This window comes from Cygnus olor, assembly GCF_009769625.2.
Source record: "Cygnus olor isolate bCygOlo1 chromosome W unlocalized genomic scaffold, bCygOlo1.pri.v2 SUPER_W6, whole genome shotgun sequence".
In the NCBI taxonomy this organism is placed as follows: domain Eukaryota; kingdom Metazoa; phylum Chordata; class Aves; order Anseriformes; family Anatidae; genus Cygnus; species Cygnus olor.
In genome coordinates this window covers 1,043,880-1,058,402 of record NW_024429077.1, presented here as the reverse complement: position 1 = coordinate 1,058,402, position 14,523 = coordinate 1,043,880, and the positions used below count along the sequence as shown (strand labels likewise).

General features: G+C 53.6%; 1 protein-coding gene across 1 annotated transcript in view; it reads left to right on the top strand.

Moving 5' to 3' along the window:
• Positions 1-14,523, top strand: part of LOC121062987 (ciliary neurotrophic factor receptor subunit alpha-like) — an 82,653-nt gene that overhangs the window by 55,241 nt on the left and 12,889 nt on the right. The window contains exons 2-4 of the mRNA XM_040543299.1: positions 5,184-5,376; positions 6,860-6,977; positions 7,781-7,947. Of these exons, the coding sequence (XP_040399233.1) occupies positions 5,184-5,376; positions 6,860-6,977; positions 7,781-7,947 (478 nt within the window). The remainder of the gene's footprint in view (positions 1-5,183; positions 5,377-6,859; positions 6,978-7,780; positions 7,948-14,523) is intronic.

Genomic DNA, 14,523 nt, shown 5'->3' with positions numbered 1-14,523 from the left:
ACTGAACAAACAGACAAAACCCAGCTGTCTGGGGCTGCACAAGCCCTGCTTTCCATGAGTCCCAGCAGACAGTACCATGAGCCTGGTGTCAGACAGCATCCATGGCAGGGATGTGGATATTAACAGCACTCTTAGGGGCCAGTTTGCAGGGCTGGGATCAGAGAATCACAGAATCACAGAATTGTAGGGGTTGGAAGGGACCTCAAGAGATCATCGGGTCCAACCCCTCTGCCAAACCAACTTCCCTAGAGCAGGTTGCCCAGGTAGGCGTCCAGACGGGCCTAGAATATCTCCAGAGAAGGAGACTCCACAACCTCCCTGGGCAGCCTGTTCCAGTGCTCCGTCACCCTCACTGTGAAGAAGTTCTTTCGCATGTTGGTGCGAAACTTCCTGTGCTCCATCTTGTGGCCATTACCCCTTGTCCTGTCCCCACAAACCACTGAAAAGAGGTTGGCCAAATCCCTCTGTCTCCCACACACAAGGTATTTATAAACATTAAAAAGATCCCCTCTCAGTCTTCTCTTCTCAAGGCTGAACAGACCCAGGTCTCTCAGTCTTTCCTCATAGGGAAGATGCTCCAGGCCCCGTATCATCTTTGTGGCCCTCCGCTGGACTCTTTCCAGGAGATCCCTGTCTTTTTGTACCGGGGAGCCCAGAACTGGACACAGTACTCCAGGTGAGGCCTGACCAGGGCAGAGTAGAGGGGGAGGATCACCTCCCTTGACCTGCTGGCCACGCTCCTTTTAATGCACGCCAGGATCCCGTTGGCCTTCTTGGCCACCAGGGCACACTGCTGGCTCATGGCCAACCTGTCGTCCACCAGGACCCCCAGGTCCTTCTCTGCAGAGCTCCTCTCCAGCAGGTCGTCCCCCAGCCTGTACTGATATGTCCGGTTGTTCCTTCCCAGGTGCAGGACTCTACACTTGCTCTTGTTAAACCTCATTTGGTTTCTTCCTGCCCATCTCTCCAGCCGGTCCAGGTCTCGCTGAATGGCAACACAGCCTCCTGGTGTGTCGGCCACTCCTCCCAGCTTTGTGTCATCGGCATACTTGCTGAGGGTGGTCACTATTCCCTCATGAAGGTCGTCGATGAAGATGTTGAACAGGACCGGACCCAGCACCGACCCCTGGCGAGCACTACTAGTCACAGGTCTCCAGCCGGACTCTGCGCCGCCGATCACCACCCTCTGAGCTCGGCCAGTCAGCCAGTTCTCAGCCCACCTTACTGTCCACTCCTCTATCCCACACTTTCTCAGCTTTGCTATCAGGATGTCATGGGAGACAGTATCAAAAGCCTTGCTGAAGTCAAGGTAGATGACATCCACTGCTCTCTCCCCATCTACCCATCTGGTGATGCCATCATAGAAGGCAACGAGGTTGGTCGAGCACAATTTCCGCTTGGTGAATCCATGCTGACTACTCCTCATAACATTCTTCTCTTCCAATTGCTTGGAGATGGCATCCAGAACGAGCTGTTCCAACACCTTTCCAGGGACAGAGGTGAGACTGACTGGCCTGTAGTTTCCCGGATCCTCCTTCTTGCCCTTCTTGAAGACCAGAGTGACATTGGCTATCCTTCAGTCTTCAGGCACCTCTCCTGTTCTCCAAGACCTTTCAAAGATGATAGAGAGCGGTTTAACGATCACCTCTGCCAGCTCCCTCAGCACACGTGAATGCATCCCATCAGGGCCCATGGATTTGTGTGCATTGATCCCACTCAAACGCTCCCGAACCACTCCCTCCTCAACCAGAGGGGAGCTCTCCATTTCCCAGACTCCTTCTCCTCCCTCCAGCGTCCAGGAGTCCTTGGGGGGAGTCTTTGAAGCAAAGACCGAAGCAAAGAAGGCATTCAGTATCTCCACCTTCTTAGCGTCCCCCATTACCAGGACACCCTCCTCGTTCAGCATTATCCCTAGTCTTCCTTTTACTGTTTATACGCTTAAAAAAATCCTTCTTATTATCCTTTATCTCCTTTTTGGCTGGGATACTCTCCAGCCAAATCTCTTGGATTCAGATTTCAACCAACCCACCTCATTTCCATGTTTGTTTTAATCTCCCAGTAGAAATGAAACCATTTGCTGCTTTGACTAGCTCCTTGCCTGGAATTAAATGTCTAGCTCCTAAAAAAATGGTCGTCCTGGGCTTGCTCGTCTCAGGGAGTGACCCGAATGCCTTCACACCATTGCAGGGGCAGGCGTTTGCATCTCCAGCAGCCCATCCAGCATGGGATGCTAGGGAGGCATGGGGGACTGCTGCTAGCAGCTGCTCTCCTGCATGGCCCAGGCACATCACTGAAGGGCAGCAGAGCAGCTAGGAGAACACTCAGCCCTGATTTATAGACTTCCAGTGGTGGGGAATCCACCAGAGCCTTTGGAAATCCTCTGGAGCCCCTATGACAGTTTATTGAGAGTTTAGGACTGTTTGACCTTGGAGGGTGGGGGGAAAAGGCAAAGGAAGAAAGCTCGGGGCTTCCCTGCAAAACTGCTTTCCAGAAAGGAAAATCAACCTCAGTCCCTGGATCTCGGGGTCTGTTCCCCAGAGGTGGAAAGACCCCAGAGGTGAGCAAGCAAAAGCACATCAGCCCCTTCATGCTGGGCACAGCAGCCAGGCATCCCGGGATGCTCCAGCCCCATGCCGTGGCCAGGGACACACTCTCCATCCCCTTGTCTACCCATGGCCCCATTTGCCGGTACCTTCCCATGGGATCTGCACAGCCCCTCATCCCACCCCACTCCTCAGGTCTGCAGGACCTGGCTGGCAGCCTGGCACGCCAGGTCCCAGAGGCTACCGAGCAGCTGGTAAGGAGGTTTGGTCATTCCTGCCTCGGGGCTATGTGCGAACCAGTGACCTGGCTCTGAAATGGTTTGTGTTACAGGCAAATCTCCTCGCAGACATGTTGGGGGAGGAAAGCTGGCTTGGATGTGAACTCCCTGGGCTGGAGAGCAAATCCCAGCCCTGCTGAGGGCTTCCCATGCCCGGAGCACTTCCCCAGCGGCTGCATTCTGCCCTCCTGCCCCACCAGCCCCTGCCCCTCGTGAGCACGCAGCACCGCGAGTCCCGTCCCCGTCCGAGGGCTGGCGGTGCTACCGTTGTACACAAAACAATAATCAGCTGCCATAACAAGGACATGGAGTAGCTGAGCTGGCTTCCACACTGTTGTGCCGGCTCCAAGTAGAAACAGCTGCATTTGGTTTGGTTAAATGTTTTATTTACTCCCAATTATCCCAGATAACAGATTTGCTTGCCTTTGTTCAATATTTAATACTGTTTCAGAGCAAAGCTACTCCATGCTTTCTGCTGGAGGACGGGCTGGTGGGGAGTGGCTCTCTGCTGTGGTGGCCCCAGGGGACATCAGGGTCCCAGGGGAGGGCTGGAGGTGCCCAGCACCCCCACGGCATGATGGTCCCAACAGCACCTGGCCTGGCACCCCAAAAGGGGTCACCTGGGGTGCTCTCGCTCATCACGCTGCCCTGCAGTATTTAGGGCAGCATTTAGGGCTCGGAGCTTGCACCACGATTTGCGTGTAAGCAGGGCTCTGAACTCTGTTACGGGTGAGTAATGCTGCGTGCCTCCTCCCCGAATTTACAGCGTTGCCTCTCAGTGTGAATTTTCTGCAAGGGAAATGAGAAAATCCATAGCTTGGTTCATGAGCCTTAATCAGTATAAAACAGCACCTTTAAGAAATTTATCTTTTGCTGAGTCTACCCTTTTATTCGGCACCTTCTGGGGAATAAATTCTCTCTCTTTGAAGCTGGGGACCTGGCTCCTAGGTGGCAGTGGGGCTGGGGGACTTCAGTTACAGCCCTGGGTCCCTGCACTGAGGACGGGTAGGGCCACAGTGTCCCTGGCCCATTTCAGGACCTCCTGGGGAAGAGCAGCCAGGAGCTTTTTCATGTGCTTTGGTGTTGTCACAGGAGGGTTTGGGGCTGGGCCAGGTGCTGGTTGAGTGTGGGCATCTCTGGTGCTAACCTGCGATGGTTTGAGTTCCAGAGAGGGATCTGTCTTTGGTGTGTAATTTCAAGCGGGAGGATGGCCAAGAGCAGCACAGATGAGGGGTAACAGAGCAAAGAGAAGCATGGTCGGAACATCACCTCCCTCCCTTGATCCAGCAATGGGACACGGCCACATCTACATTTGGGGTGACAGAAGGGACTGTCCCAGCCATAGTCATGCTGCTGGGAGTGAGCAGGCAGAGGGTGTGTGGCTGACGGATGCTCAGCCGGGCAGTGGAAATATGATTTATTCATTGCTGTTTTCTTTGTTGTTTCATACCAGCCTGTTGTACACATACAATTTTGGAAAAGTGGCATTAGATAAATAATGCATTGAGTTTGCAGCTGGTGTGCGTGGAACAAAAGGGGCTGGGCAGGTGTGCATGCAGGCATGCTGCTCCCACATCCACAGTGATGTCTCTGCTCCCCACATGCTCTGGGTTGGCATCTCCAGCCCATTTGGGTCCCCGTCATGCCCTCAGCCGCTGCAGCTTTGCTTTTGGCCACCTGGGTGCATTTTTATTTATCTGCACATGCTTACGGCGCACAAATGAGCAAAGCTGCAAGGCAGGGCTGGTCGTGGCAGCGGTGCGAAAGCCATCTCTGGGTGAGGACGAGGAGGGGGCTTCCCGTCACGTTTGGCACAAGCAGGGCATGAGGCACAGGAGTGGCAGGAGCGAGCCTGGTGCTGGGGCTGTCCCCTGCATGGGGCAGAGTGCATGCATGCACGCAGGCTGTGTGAGGGCTGGAGCACGCAATGCTGTCATGGGCCCTGGAGGTTTTGCTGGCACAAGCTGGGGATGATGAGTTAGGCAGGTCATCCCGTGAGCACAATGTAACATTGGTATCCCCCAGCAGCCCGGGGCCTGAATGCGCCCCAAGTGAAAGAGAAGAAATACCTCCTACAGAAGTGTTTTAGAGGCCTCTTAAAAGTTTTATGGGTACTATTTTTTTGTATCCCTCCACCTGTGGAACAAGGCATCTTTAGTACATATAGCCCTCAGCGGGAGAGGAAAATTATAACTGATCCATTTCAGAAACCTCAAAAATGACCTAAAATAACTTTTCTATATATAAAAATGCCACAGTTTTAATGTCCATTATCTTATGACCTAGCAGGGCTAGCAAAAGCTATTGTAGATCATTTTTAGTGGTTTCTAAAATTGATCAATTACACTTTTTCCCTGCACAGTGGGACTCAGGATACAAAGACAACTGGGCTTTAGAGGTGACGAGAGAGACAGAACCCTATGCCTCTGCCAGGGCATCCAGGGCTGCTTTCATCCTCAAGGGCTGTCCTTGTGCTGTCACCAGCCAGGCAGAGGTGCTGTCACTGATCAGGCAGCAGCAATTCCCAATGGGCCGCAGAGACAGCAGTCAAAGGTGTGAGAAAAAAAAAATCTCAAATAATTTTCTTCAGACAGGATCTTCTGTGAAGCTATTTTATTCGCAATTGCAATGGCAGGCGTCCTGTCAATCAGGAATGCATTTTAGTAAACAAATCATAACCTTTTATTCCCTATTACCTGACGCCTGATCACCTCCCCTGTTTCCTCATTGGCTGAGTACTACAGGTTCACAAGCTACTCGACGCTCCTCTATACCATATATGTACAATTTTTCTTTTTTTTTTCAACCCTTTAATTTCTCCTTTTTCCCTTTTTTTTTCCCTTTCTTATGTTTTGAGAACTTGTGATCTTTGTTTTACTGTTCTCACACTGCTCATCCTGTTTTTCTCAAGCTTCCACCTTATTTTGGAACAGTGAGGCCTTCTACTGTCCACTTATCTACTTAGCATTTCTCCTTATTATGACTACACAACTACCTTGGAATACAGAAAAGTAATTCTCTACTGCAAAAACACAATTTAGTTTCTCACACAGCCCTGGGTACTTTCTGGCGCGGTGCTGTGCCAAGGTGCCGCAGCGAGAGCCCACCTCTGCTCTCAGCAGCACAAGGGTCCAGGTACTGAGAGGAGTCAACTTCGGTGTCAGTTCAGATGATTTTACCAACCTGCAAGGGCCAAATTTATCAGCTAAAAGGTTTCCTCCTGCGGGCACCAGCCCTCAGCATTTCAGAGACTTCCTGCAGCTCTGGCTATGCTCCTGCGAAGATCACAGCGTGTTTGTATGTCTGGGAAAGCCGAGTGCAGCATGAGCACTTGGTTGGGTTTAAAACTTTCTGCCTCTAATCTCTAGGACCATCTGACAAGGCCAGAGGTAGCTGCTCCCTGCTGCATGCTCGTCCCGTTTCTGGCTGCCTCCGTCACTCCTGGGATGCAGGACCCAGCCTCCATCCCTGTGATGGGCATGGGATACTCTGCTGCTGCTGAGCTTTAACACAGCCAGTCCTCCTGCAGAGACGGATTTTTCCTGCTGGCTTCAGGCTGTTCCACTGCATCTTGCCGTATGTGGTCCTTCTCCATCCTTTTATGGACCTCAGATCTTTGTGAGAATCATCCCTCAACAAGAAGTTTATTGCTCCCCAGGGACGTGGCAGAGAGAGCCATGAGCACTGCAGCTTAATGGGGTCAAGAGAGCAGCACCTCCTCCTCATCAGAAATGTCTCTGTATCAGCCTTGAAGATAATTTCTCCCTGTACCCGCCAACCTCCTCTGCCACCCCTTATCTCATCAGAGCAGGTGACCTGCTGGGGGAGGAGGTGAGCAGCTCTGCACAGTCCAAGGCAAAGTCTCATGGTGGACCTCAGCAGCACACATGCGACATGCTTCAAGCTGATGAACACAGCCAGGGCTCTCCTTGAAAAGCACGTCCCCCCTCCAGCTGGGAGAGAAGGGACATCCCCTTATTTAGGAGCTGGTGATAAGCCCACCTTGATGAATAATTCTTCTTTCTCTTTCCTCTGCAGCTCCACCGAAAGAGCCAGTGCTGATGTGCCGGTCCAACAACTACCCGAAGGGTTTCTACTGCAGCTGGCACCTGCCCAGCCCCACCTACATCCCCAACTCCTTCAACATCTCTGTCATGTAAGTGCCTGGGAGGGAAGGGTGCAGCAGGGGAAGCACTTGTCCCCCGCAGTCTGGAGCAGGTCCCAGATGGTGCCATGGGTCTCACCTGTGCTGAGCATATGGGATCGGTGTCCAAAAAATGGGCCTGGGGAAGGATGCTGCAGGGACATCCAAATTCACTGCTTGGCACTGGGGCTTTGCCTCAAGAAATTCCTGTTCACCCAGAGGAGGTTGCCAAAGCCACCAGCTCCCATATCCCCTTTCTGTGCCCCAAAGTCCATCTTATCTCCACCACTTGTTCGTGCTGGAAGTTGTGCCTGGTGTTTTTTGGCAAGTTTGGCACAGCCATGCTCCCTTCTACAGTGTGCCAGCAGTGGCCAGGCAGCGGTGCCCCTCAGCCAGTTTTGGCCATGGCATGGCATCATCCCCCACCCTGGAACAACCCTTATAATGCCATGCCTTAGCTTTTGGGGCTTGTTTCTCCAGCAGAAAGGAGAGCCTGATCCTCCCACAGGAGAGGCAGAACCAGCCCCTGCGGGGTCTCATCCTTGCAGTGGGGTGGGGGAAGAGCAGCAGCAGGTACTGCTTGGGGCCAGCATGAGGACATTCATCCTGGTCTCTCTGCAGACTTTCAGCCAGGATAACATATCTTCCAGGAGGAAGGCAGCCCTTTGGCTGTGGGACAGATGGCACATGGGGACCTCGGACAGAGCGGGGACACTGCTCTGCTGCTCCTGCCTCCTCCTCTCCAGCTGTGTTTGTGCATCCCCATCCCAAGTGTTGGTCTGTAGGTAACAGCTCTTCTCATCCCTGCTTTCTAGACACAGAACGAGAGAGATGGTCTGCAAGAAGGACATCTTTCCCAAAAATAGATGTCACATCAGATACCTCCAGCTCTTCTCGACGGTGAAGTACAAGGTGACTCTGACAGTCACGAATGCTCTGGGCAAAAACTCCACCACTCTCACCTTTGACGAGTTTGCCATAGGTAACTTCCGCAGCAGAACTTGGCCTCTCTGAGCCAGTGTTGGGGTTGGCTTGCTCTGTGCACAGCATCTCCTGCCGGAGAGATGGGCCAGGGAAGGGCCAGGCTTTCCAGGTGAAGCCTCTGCCTGCCTGTGCGTGAGATGGAGCCATGCTGGCATCCTCCTGGTGTCCCCCCTGTGGTGGTTTCACCCTGTTGGGCAGCCAAACTCTGCCACAACCGCTCTCTCACTTCCCCTCAAAGGAAGAGGGGGAGAAAATAAGATGAAAAGGGCTCAAGGGTTGAGATAAGGACAGGGAGATCGCTCAACAATTATCATGACGGGCAAAACAGACTCAGCATAGGGAGATTAATGTAATTTATTGCCTATTGCTAACAAGCTAGAGCAGTGAGAAACTAAAAACAAACTAAAAAAGCCTTCCCCCCATATCCGCCCTCGTCTATGTCCTCTCCCCAAGTGGTGCAGGGGAACAGGGAATGGGGGTTGTGGTCAGTCCCTGACGCTTCATCTCCACCGCTCCTTCATGGTCACTCTCTGCCCCTGCTCCACGTGGGGTCCCTCCCATGGGATGCAGTCCTTCCCGAACTGAGCTCCTGTGTGGGCTCCTCTCCACGGGCTGCAGCTCCGGCCCGGGGCCTGCTCCTGCGGGGGCTCTCCATAGGCCGCAGCCTTCTCCAGGCCACATCCACCTGCTCCACCAGGGGCTCCTCCATGGGCTGCAGCATGGAGATCTGCTCCATGGGGGACCCATGGGCTGCAGGGGGACAGCCTGCTCCACCAGGGGCCTCTCCACAGGCCGCAGGGGAACTGCTGCTGCATGCCTGGAGCACATCCTGCCCTCCTGCTGCACTGACCTGGGGGACTGCAGGGCTGGCTCTCACTCCTCTCTCCCAGCTGCTGTCATGCATGTTTTTTCCTTTTCTTAAATCTGCTCTCCCAGAGGCATCTTTCATGGCTCAGCTCTGGCCAGAGGTGGGTCTCTTTTGGAGCCGGATGGACCTGGCTCCTGCCAAAGGGTGCTGGAGGATGCTTTGTGTAGGACCCCCCCCAGCATGTGGGATTGCTGGCACCTAAGCATGCTGGGGGAGCAGGGCAGGATGCACATGGTCCCATTGGTGGCCAGGTGTTCAGCCTGGTCCCATCCCCTGTGGTCCAGGTCTCTCGTGGCTGCTGAGCAAGCAATTCAGTGCGAATGGTCGTGGAGCGATGGTCGTGAAGCAAGCAATTCATTGAGAAAAGTGGCAAAGCAGGGAGCTGGGCACAGGGATTTTGCCACCATCCAAAGGCAGATAACAGCCAGCACAGTGACAAGATTGTCCATTCTCAAAGAATAGGAAAAATGGGAGAGAGGAGTTCAGGAAGAAGTTGAAAAACAATTTGCTGGTTACACGTGGCAACTACTGGACCAAAGAAACAAAGAAATGAATCCCTGAAGTGCAGCCTGCTGCAGTCAATGCCTTGGATGTGCTGCATGTGCCAGTCCTGAGCAGCTGGAAGTGCCAGAGTGCAGTAAGAGGAACTCCGCCACTGTCACAGATTTTTCCTTTCTACCCCAAATCCTGGAAAACATCAAACAAAAATCAAGGTGCCAGCTCTGAACAGAGTGGGGAAATTATTTTGGAGCAGGGACTGTCCTTTTGTGTCCCCACAGCTGTGGTCCATGTCCAAAGTTGATTCTTTGATGCACTGCGAATATTTATAACAAGACAAGGAGCTTAGCAGGGAAGCAGTGGAGTTCCAGCCATTCAGGTGTCCTTAAATGGAAATTGTTGTCTTCGTGGAAGATAAACTCCTTAAACGAAGGTAACCTCCAGCCTGCAGGCCCAGGGCAGCAATTAAGCTGCATTTTCCAAGTTCCTTGCATTCCCTCCTGCAGGAGTTCAGGGCATCCTCCTGTAACATCTGCATCCCACCCATGTCCTGCCTGGCTTTGCGAACATCTGGTGCCACTTCTGAACAAAACAGCCAGCACCACCTCAGGAGGAGGAATCTGCCCATCTCCGCTCCAGCACACAAGGGCAGCCCCCCCTGGGAAGCACGCCCGGCTGTGAGCCCACCCGTCCCAGCACCGGCACAAGCCGGATTCAGCCCAGGAGCTTGAACCCAGCCTGGTCAGAGGAGCAGTGAGCAAGGCCAGCTGCTAGCATGGGCACGATATCACTGCCTCTTCCCAGAGAGCTCGGAGGGATGCAGGGGAACCAGATGTGTCCCAGCGGTTGCAGGGGGGTGAGACCCCCAGCACCCCATGGCAGATGCTCAAAGGCATTTAGGGAAGGGGTGACAGGACAGCGCGGAGCTTCACTGTCTTATGGCCTTAAAATCTCCACATTCTGCACAGCTACGAAATTCTCCTCCTCGGGTTATTTTATGGCTGCTGTACATAAGAAGCACAGAGGCAATGGTGAGTGAGCATTTAAGCAGGCAGCCAACAGGCTTAGCAGAGTCGTTTCAGGATGAACTCAGCCACCACGAAGCAACAGCCACATACCCATCACCGAGCTTCTCCTTGTGCCTTCCTGGTGTTGTTTCCAATTAAAAACAAGTGCTCTGCATTAGTACATTTTGCCAGGCAATTCTGCTTGGGCGACTTTGGGTGGGAGGAGAGCCTCAGCCTGCCTGCTCTCCTTGCACAAGCATGTCTGCACCTCGTTGGGGGTCTCCTCTCCATAGCTGCAAATGCGGCAGTGCAGGGGTGAGCATGTGTCTCAGCACAGCTGGTGGCACCCAGCAGATGCCACCGGCATCACCCGGGCTGAGCTCTCATCTTTAAAGTTATGCTGGGCTTTGCTCTGCTACATGGAGGAGCAGAAAAAAAAATGTCTCAGGACAAAACCGTTGCACTGGCTCACTGATGCCAAAGGACACAGGCATTCGAGGCCAGGCACAAATCCTGCTCTTGTGCCCAGCTTGGAGCCAGGGTGAGCGCAGAGCCGTGGCCGCTCCCTGCTGGGACCACCCACTGACCAGTCACAAAAAGAGCCTTGGGAAGAAGTGACCTTTGGTTTTGCTTCTTCTCCTCCCCCCCCCCCCCCCCCCCGAGTCCCCAGCAGAAAATCCCTTCCCCAGCTGCTTGGAAGATGACTCTAATTGAGTGGAAAATGACTGGTGCTTTCTTTTGATATCCCGAGCCGATACCTTGCTGGTGGTTGCGTGGTGCCTGTTATTAGCAGCCAGCTGCGAGGGGCTGCTCTGCGTTTCCATTTCCAGTGATGGCTGGAAGAGGGTTTCCAGCCCTCTGGCCCCCATCTTTCATCTCTAGGACATCCGGGCTGCCTTCTTCCCTGGCTCGCTGCTGGACATTTTTTTCATAATTATGTTTTCTGCAAAGGTATCAATATTAATAAAGGTGAGCGTGGGGAGGGCAAGGCTGTGCAAAGCCCTGCAGGCATCAGGGCTCCGGTCCTAAGACAGGAGGAGGTGGGAGAGGGGCTGGAGGAGCAGGAGAGGAGCAGGCTTGGAGGCAGAAGAAGGTGCCAGGCAGCGTGGCTGGGGCAGTATTGGAACATTAATGGCCCTCAAGAATGTATCCCCCCCCTTCCACACAGCTGGCATGAGCATCCCACAGCAAAGCAGGGACAATCACAAGGCCAGCATCCCGCCTCCGTGACAACACCTGCCTTCTAATGGGAGCCTGGGGCAAATTAGCAAGAGAAGATGCACATCATTAAAAATGTAGCATACTGGTAGCATTGATCATTCTGGGCTGGTGAGATGGTGAGATGGTGAGATGGTGAGAGCAGGCAAGGCTGCAGCTGCCCTGAGAGCTGAGCAAGGGAGGGCACAAGGGCTTGCTGGGTGCTAACCCCAGCGAGGGGGAATTGCACCCCAAAGGAGCTGGGAGGTTTTGTAAATGAGCCAAAGGGTTAATAATGGAGTTTCCTGCCTTACCCCATGCCAGCCTGCTGGGACGAGTCTGTTTAGAAAAAGGGGACAGTGCTCGGGACAGGAGGAAGGTGGCCATGCAGGCATGGGTGCCTTGCCACATATGCCATCCCTGTCCCTTGTGTCACCTTGGGAAAGTTGCTCGATCATCCCCGCTGTCACTCTGGGGTGATTAAGACAGAGCATTGCAGAGGGGCTGCGTGAGGACGAATGTGCCCATCTCTGTGAGGAATTCAGTCCCTGAACACAGGTATACAGTTGCCTAGGCAGAAGGTCAGTTCAATTCATACTACTTAGGGAGGCAGAATTAAATTACCTAGACTGACATTTGGCTAAGACATGGAGTTTAATATCGTTCTTCTCGGAGAAAATGCCAGGGGATATTTAACGGCCGCAGGGGATCCATTTCAGTGCTGGGTGGAAGGACGGGTGCGTGGTGGGCGAGGGGTCGGGCTCAGGCAGCACCTTCAATAAACACTTGTGGTCCTGTGTGAGCCTGCAGAGCCTTTAGGAAAAGCTTGGCCTGACAGCAAAAACCAGAGAGAACCGCTGGGCCCTTTCTCATCCTGAAAGTGAAGCAGGACAAGCTGTGAGCTGCGTCCTGGCCAAATCCCGTGTCTCCTTCTCAGGAATGTTTGGAGATGCTCCGTCAGCTCTGTGGGATAATGTTACATCTACTTTTGTGGCCGCTTAACCAATGCTCAGCCTAATGCCCATCATCCATTATTATTATTACTATTATTGCTTATATTGCATTACTGCCTGAGGGCCCACACTGAAGACAGGGCTCTATTATGCTCGCTGACGTACAGCCAGACAGCCTCTGCCTCGCAATTTGCTCTCTAAATGGACTGGGCAGACAAAAGCCGGGGGAAAGTGGAGTGCTTGTCCTTGTGTGTGGAGCAGGGACCTGGGATGCTGTGGAGGATGAAGGACTCCTTCAAGGTCAAGCACTGGACGAGGTGCAAGAGGTGATGTGGGGCCCTGTGTCCCAGCTCCCGCATCTCCGCCCTGCTGGAGGGACGTGGCAGGAGCGGCTCCAGCTTTGTGCTCCTGCAGGGGCTGGCACTCACACAAGCCTGGGCAGGAGTCCCACGGACAGGGGAAGACACGTGGGGAGGCAGCCGCAGCCCTCGTGCTGGGGACTGCTGGTTTTCCCATTAACATGTGGCACCATTTGAAGGCTCGCTGCAGCCAGGAGCTCTGCTGCGCACGCTCAGAGCCAGGACAGCCTTCCCCAGTGGCCAGAGACAGCCACTGACCCATGTGAGGGGGGTCACAACCCTGCAAACTGGAGGGCTGGCTCCCCCCTCAGCATTAGGGCACCATCTTTTGCTCTCCTCCCACCTGCCACAGCAGCATCTCCCATTGCTGCCCAAGCGCACATGCCCTGCCTGGCATGGCTGCATTTGAGCATCCCTCTGTCATGGCTCTGGGTTGGCATGCCAAAAAGCAAAACGGAGTCCCCTGCATTACACCAGGGCTCAGCTCAGAGTTTTGACATCCCATTGTGGCCATCCACATCCCAGTGCTTTCATCTCTTACCGGGGAGCCGCGGTTTGCAGTCATCTGCATTCGCTCAGCCCGCTGAGCCAGTGATGGATTTACATTTTTCCATATGTGTTTGGACTCCAAGGCCCTGTCGATGGAAGCTGATATCCAGCCCAAGCCCAGGGATTCAAAGTGAGCAGGGGAATTACACAGCCATCTGGAGTAGCTCAGCACTGCAGTCCCAGCAAATCATCCTTCTGGCAGCAACTCCTGCTGCCTTGCAGGGTCACCCCTTGCTGCACGTTCTCAGATGGGGTAACTGTGCTGAGATGGGCTCCTCCTGGCCCCAGCATCCCTACTTCATGCTTGGGAATGGAGATCAGTACTGGTGCTTTCATAAGCCTCTGCTCAAGGTGGTCAGAACAGGGCTACATTGCTTAATCCAGAGATTTTCAGGCCAGGAGTGACAGTTTCTTCATGCATACTTCATGTGGATTTTGGGGATGTTGAGAACAACCCTGGAACACGAAGAGGCACGTGAATCACTGTTCTCAGAGTGCACAGAGAGCCCCCTTCACCCCAGCTGCCCCAATCCTACGCCTTCCCAGCTCCCAAGCCTACAGCAGAGCCTGCAGGATGTCCCTATGCACAGCTCCTCAGGAAGGATGTGTTTTGCAGCCAGGCTGCCTTTGCCTGCCAGGTCCCTGTACAACCTGTATTTTGGAGTTTTTAGAGCTTTGCTATTGCAAAGTGGGAGCTTGAGCTGCTGGGAGCTGAGCAGACTTTTGGTGAGGAGCAGGGCTCACCCTGCAGCAGGCAGTGCCGTTCATAACAGCATTTGCTCCCAGCACTTAAAAGTAGCAGCAACTTCCAATCACGTTGTATAGCTAGCAGCCAATTAATATTCTCTTGAAATACTTGTCAGGTAGTAAGAAAATATCACCCTATTCCTAAAGCAGAGCAGGGGTGAGAGAGACCTGGGATGGAAGGTGAGCATCAGTCCTTTGCCTGCTGTGAATACAATGTGCCAACATCTGGGATCCCTGGCCCTAAACCAAGGGCCAAACTCTGCCTTGTTACTGTGGGATGAGCAAGTCTGATGGTGGGTCAGACTCCCAGCAGTCAGGAGGAGCAAGGAAAGCATGGGGTTTGGGCTTGGTGGGCTCCTTGCCGTGACCCCAGTACCCGTGGGGAGGAGGGCTGCA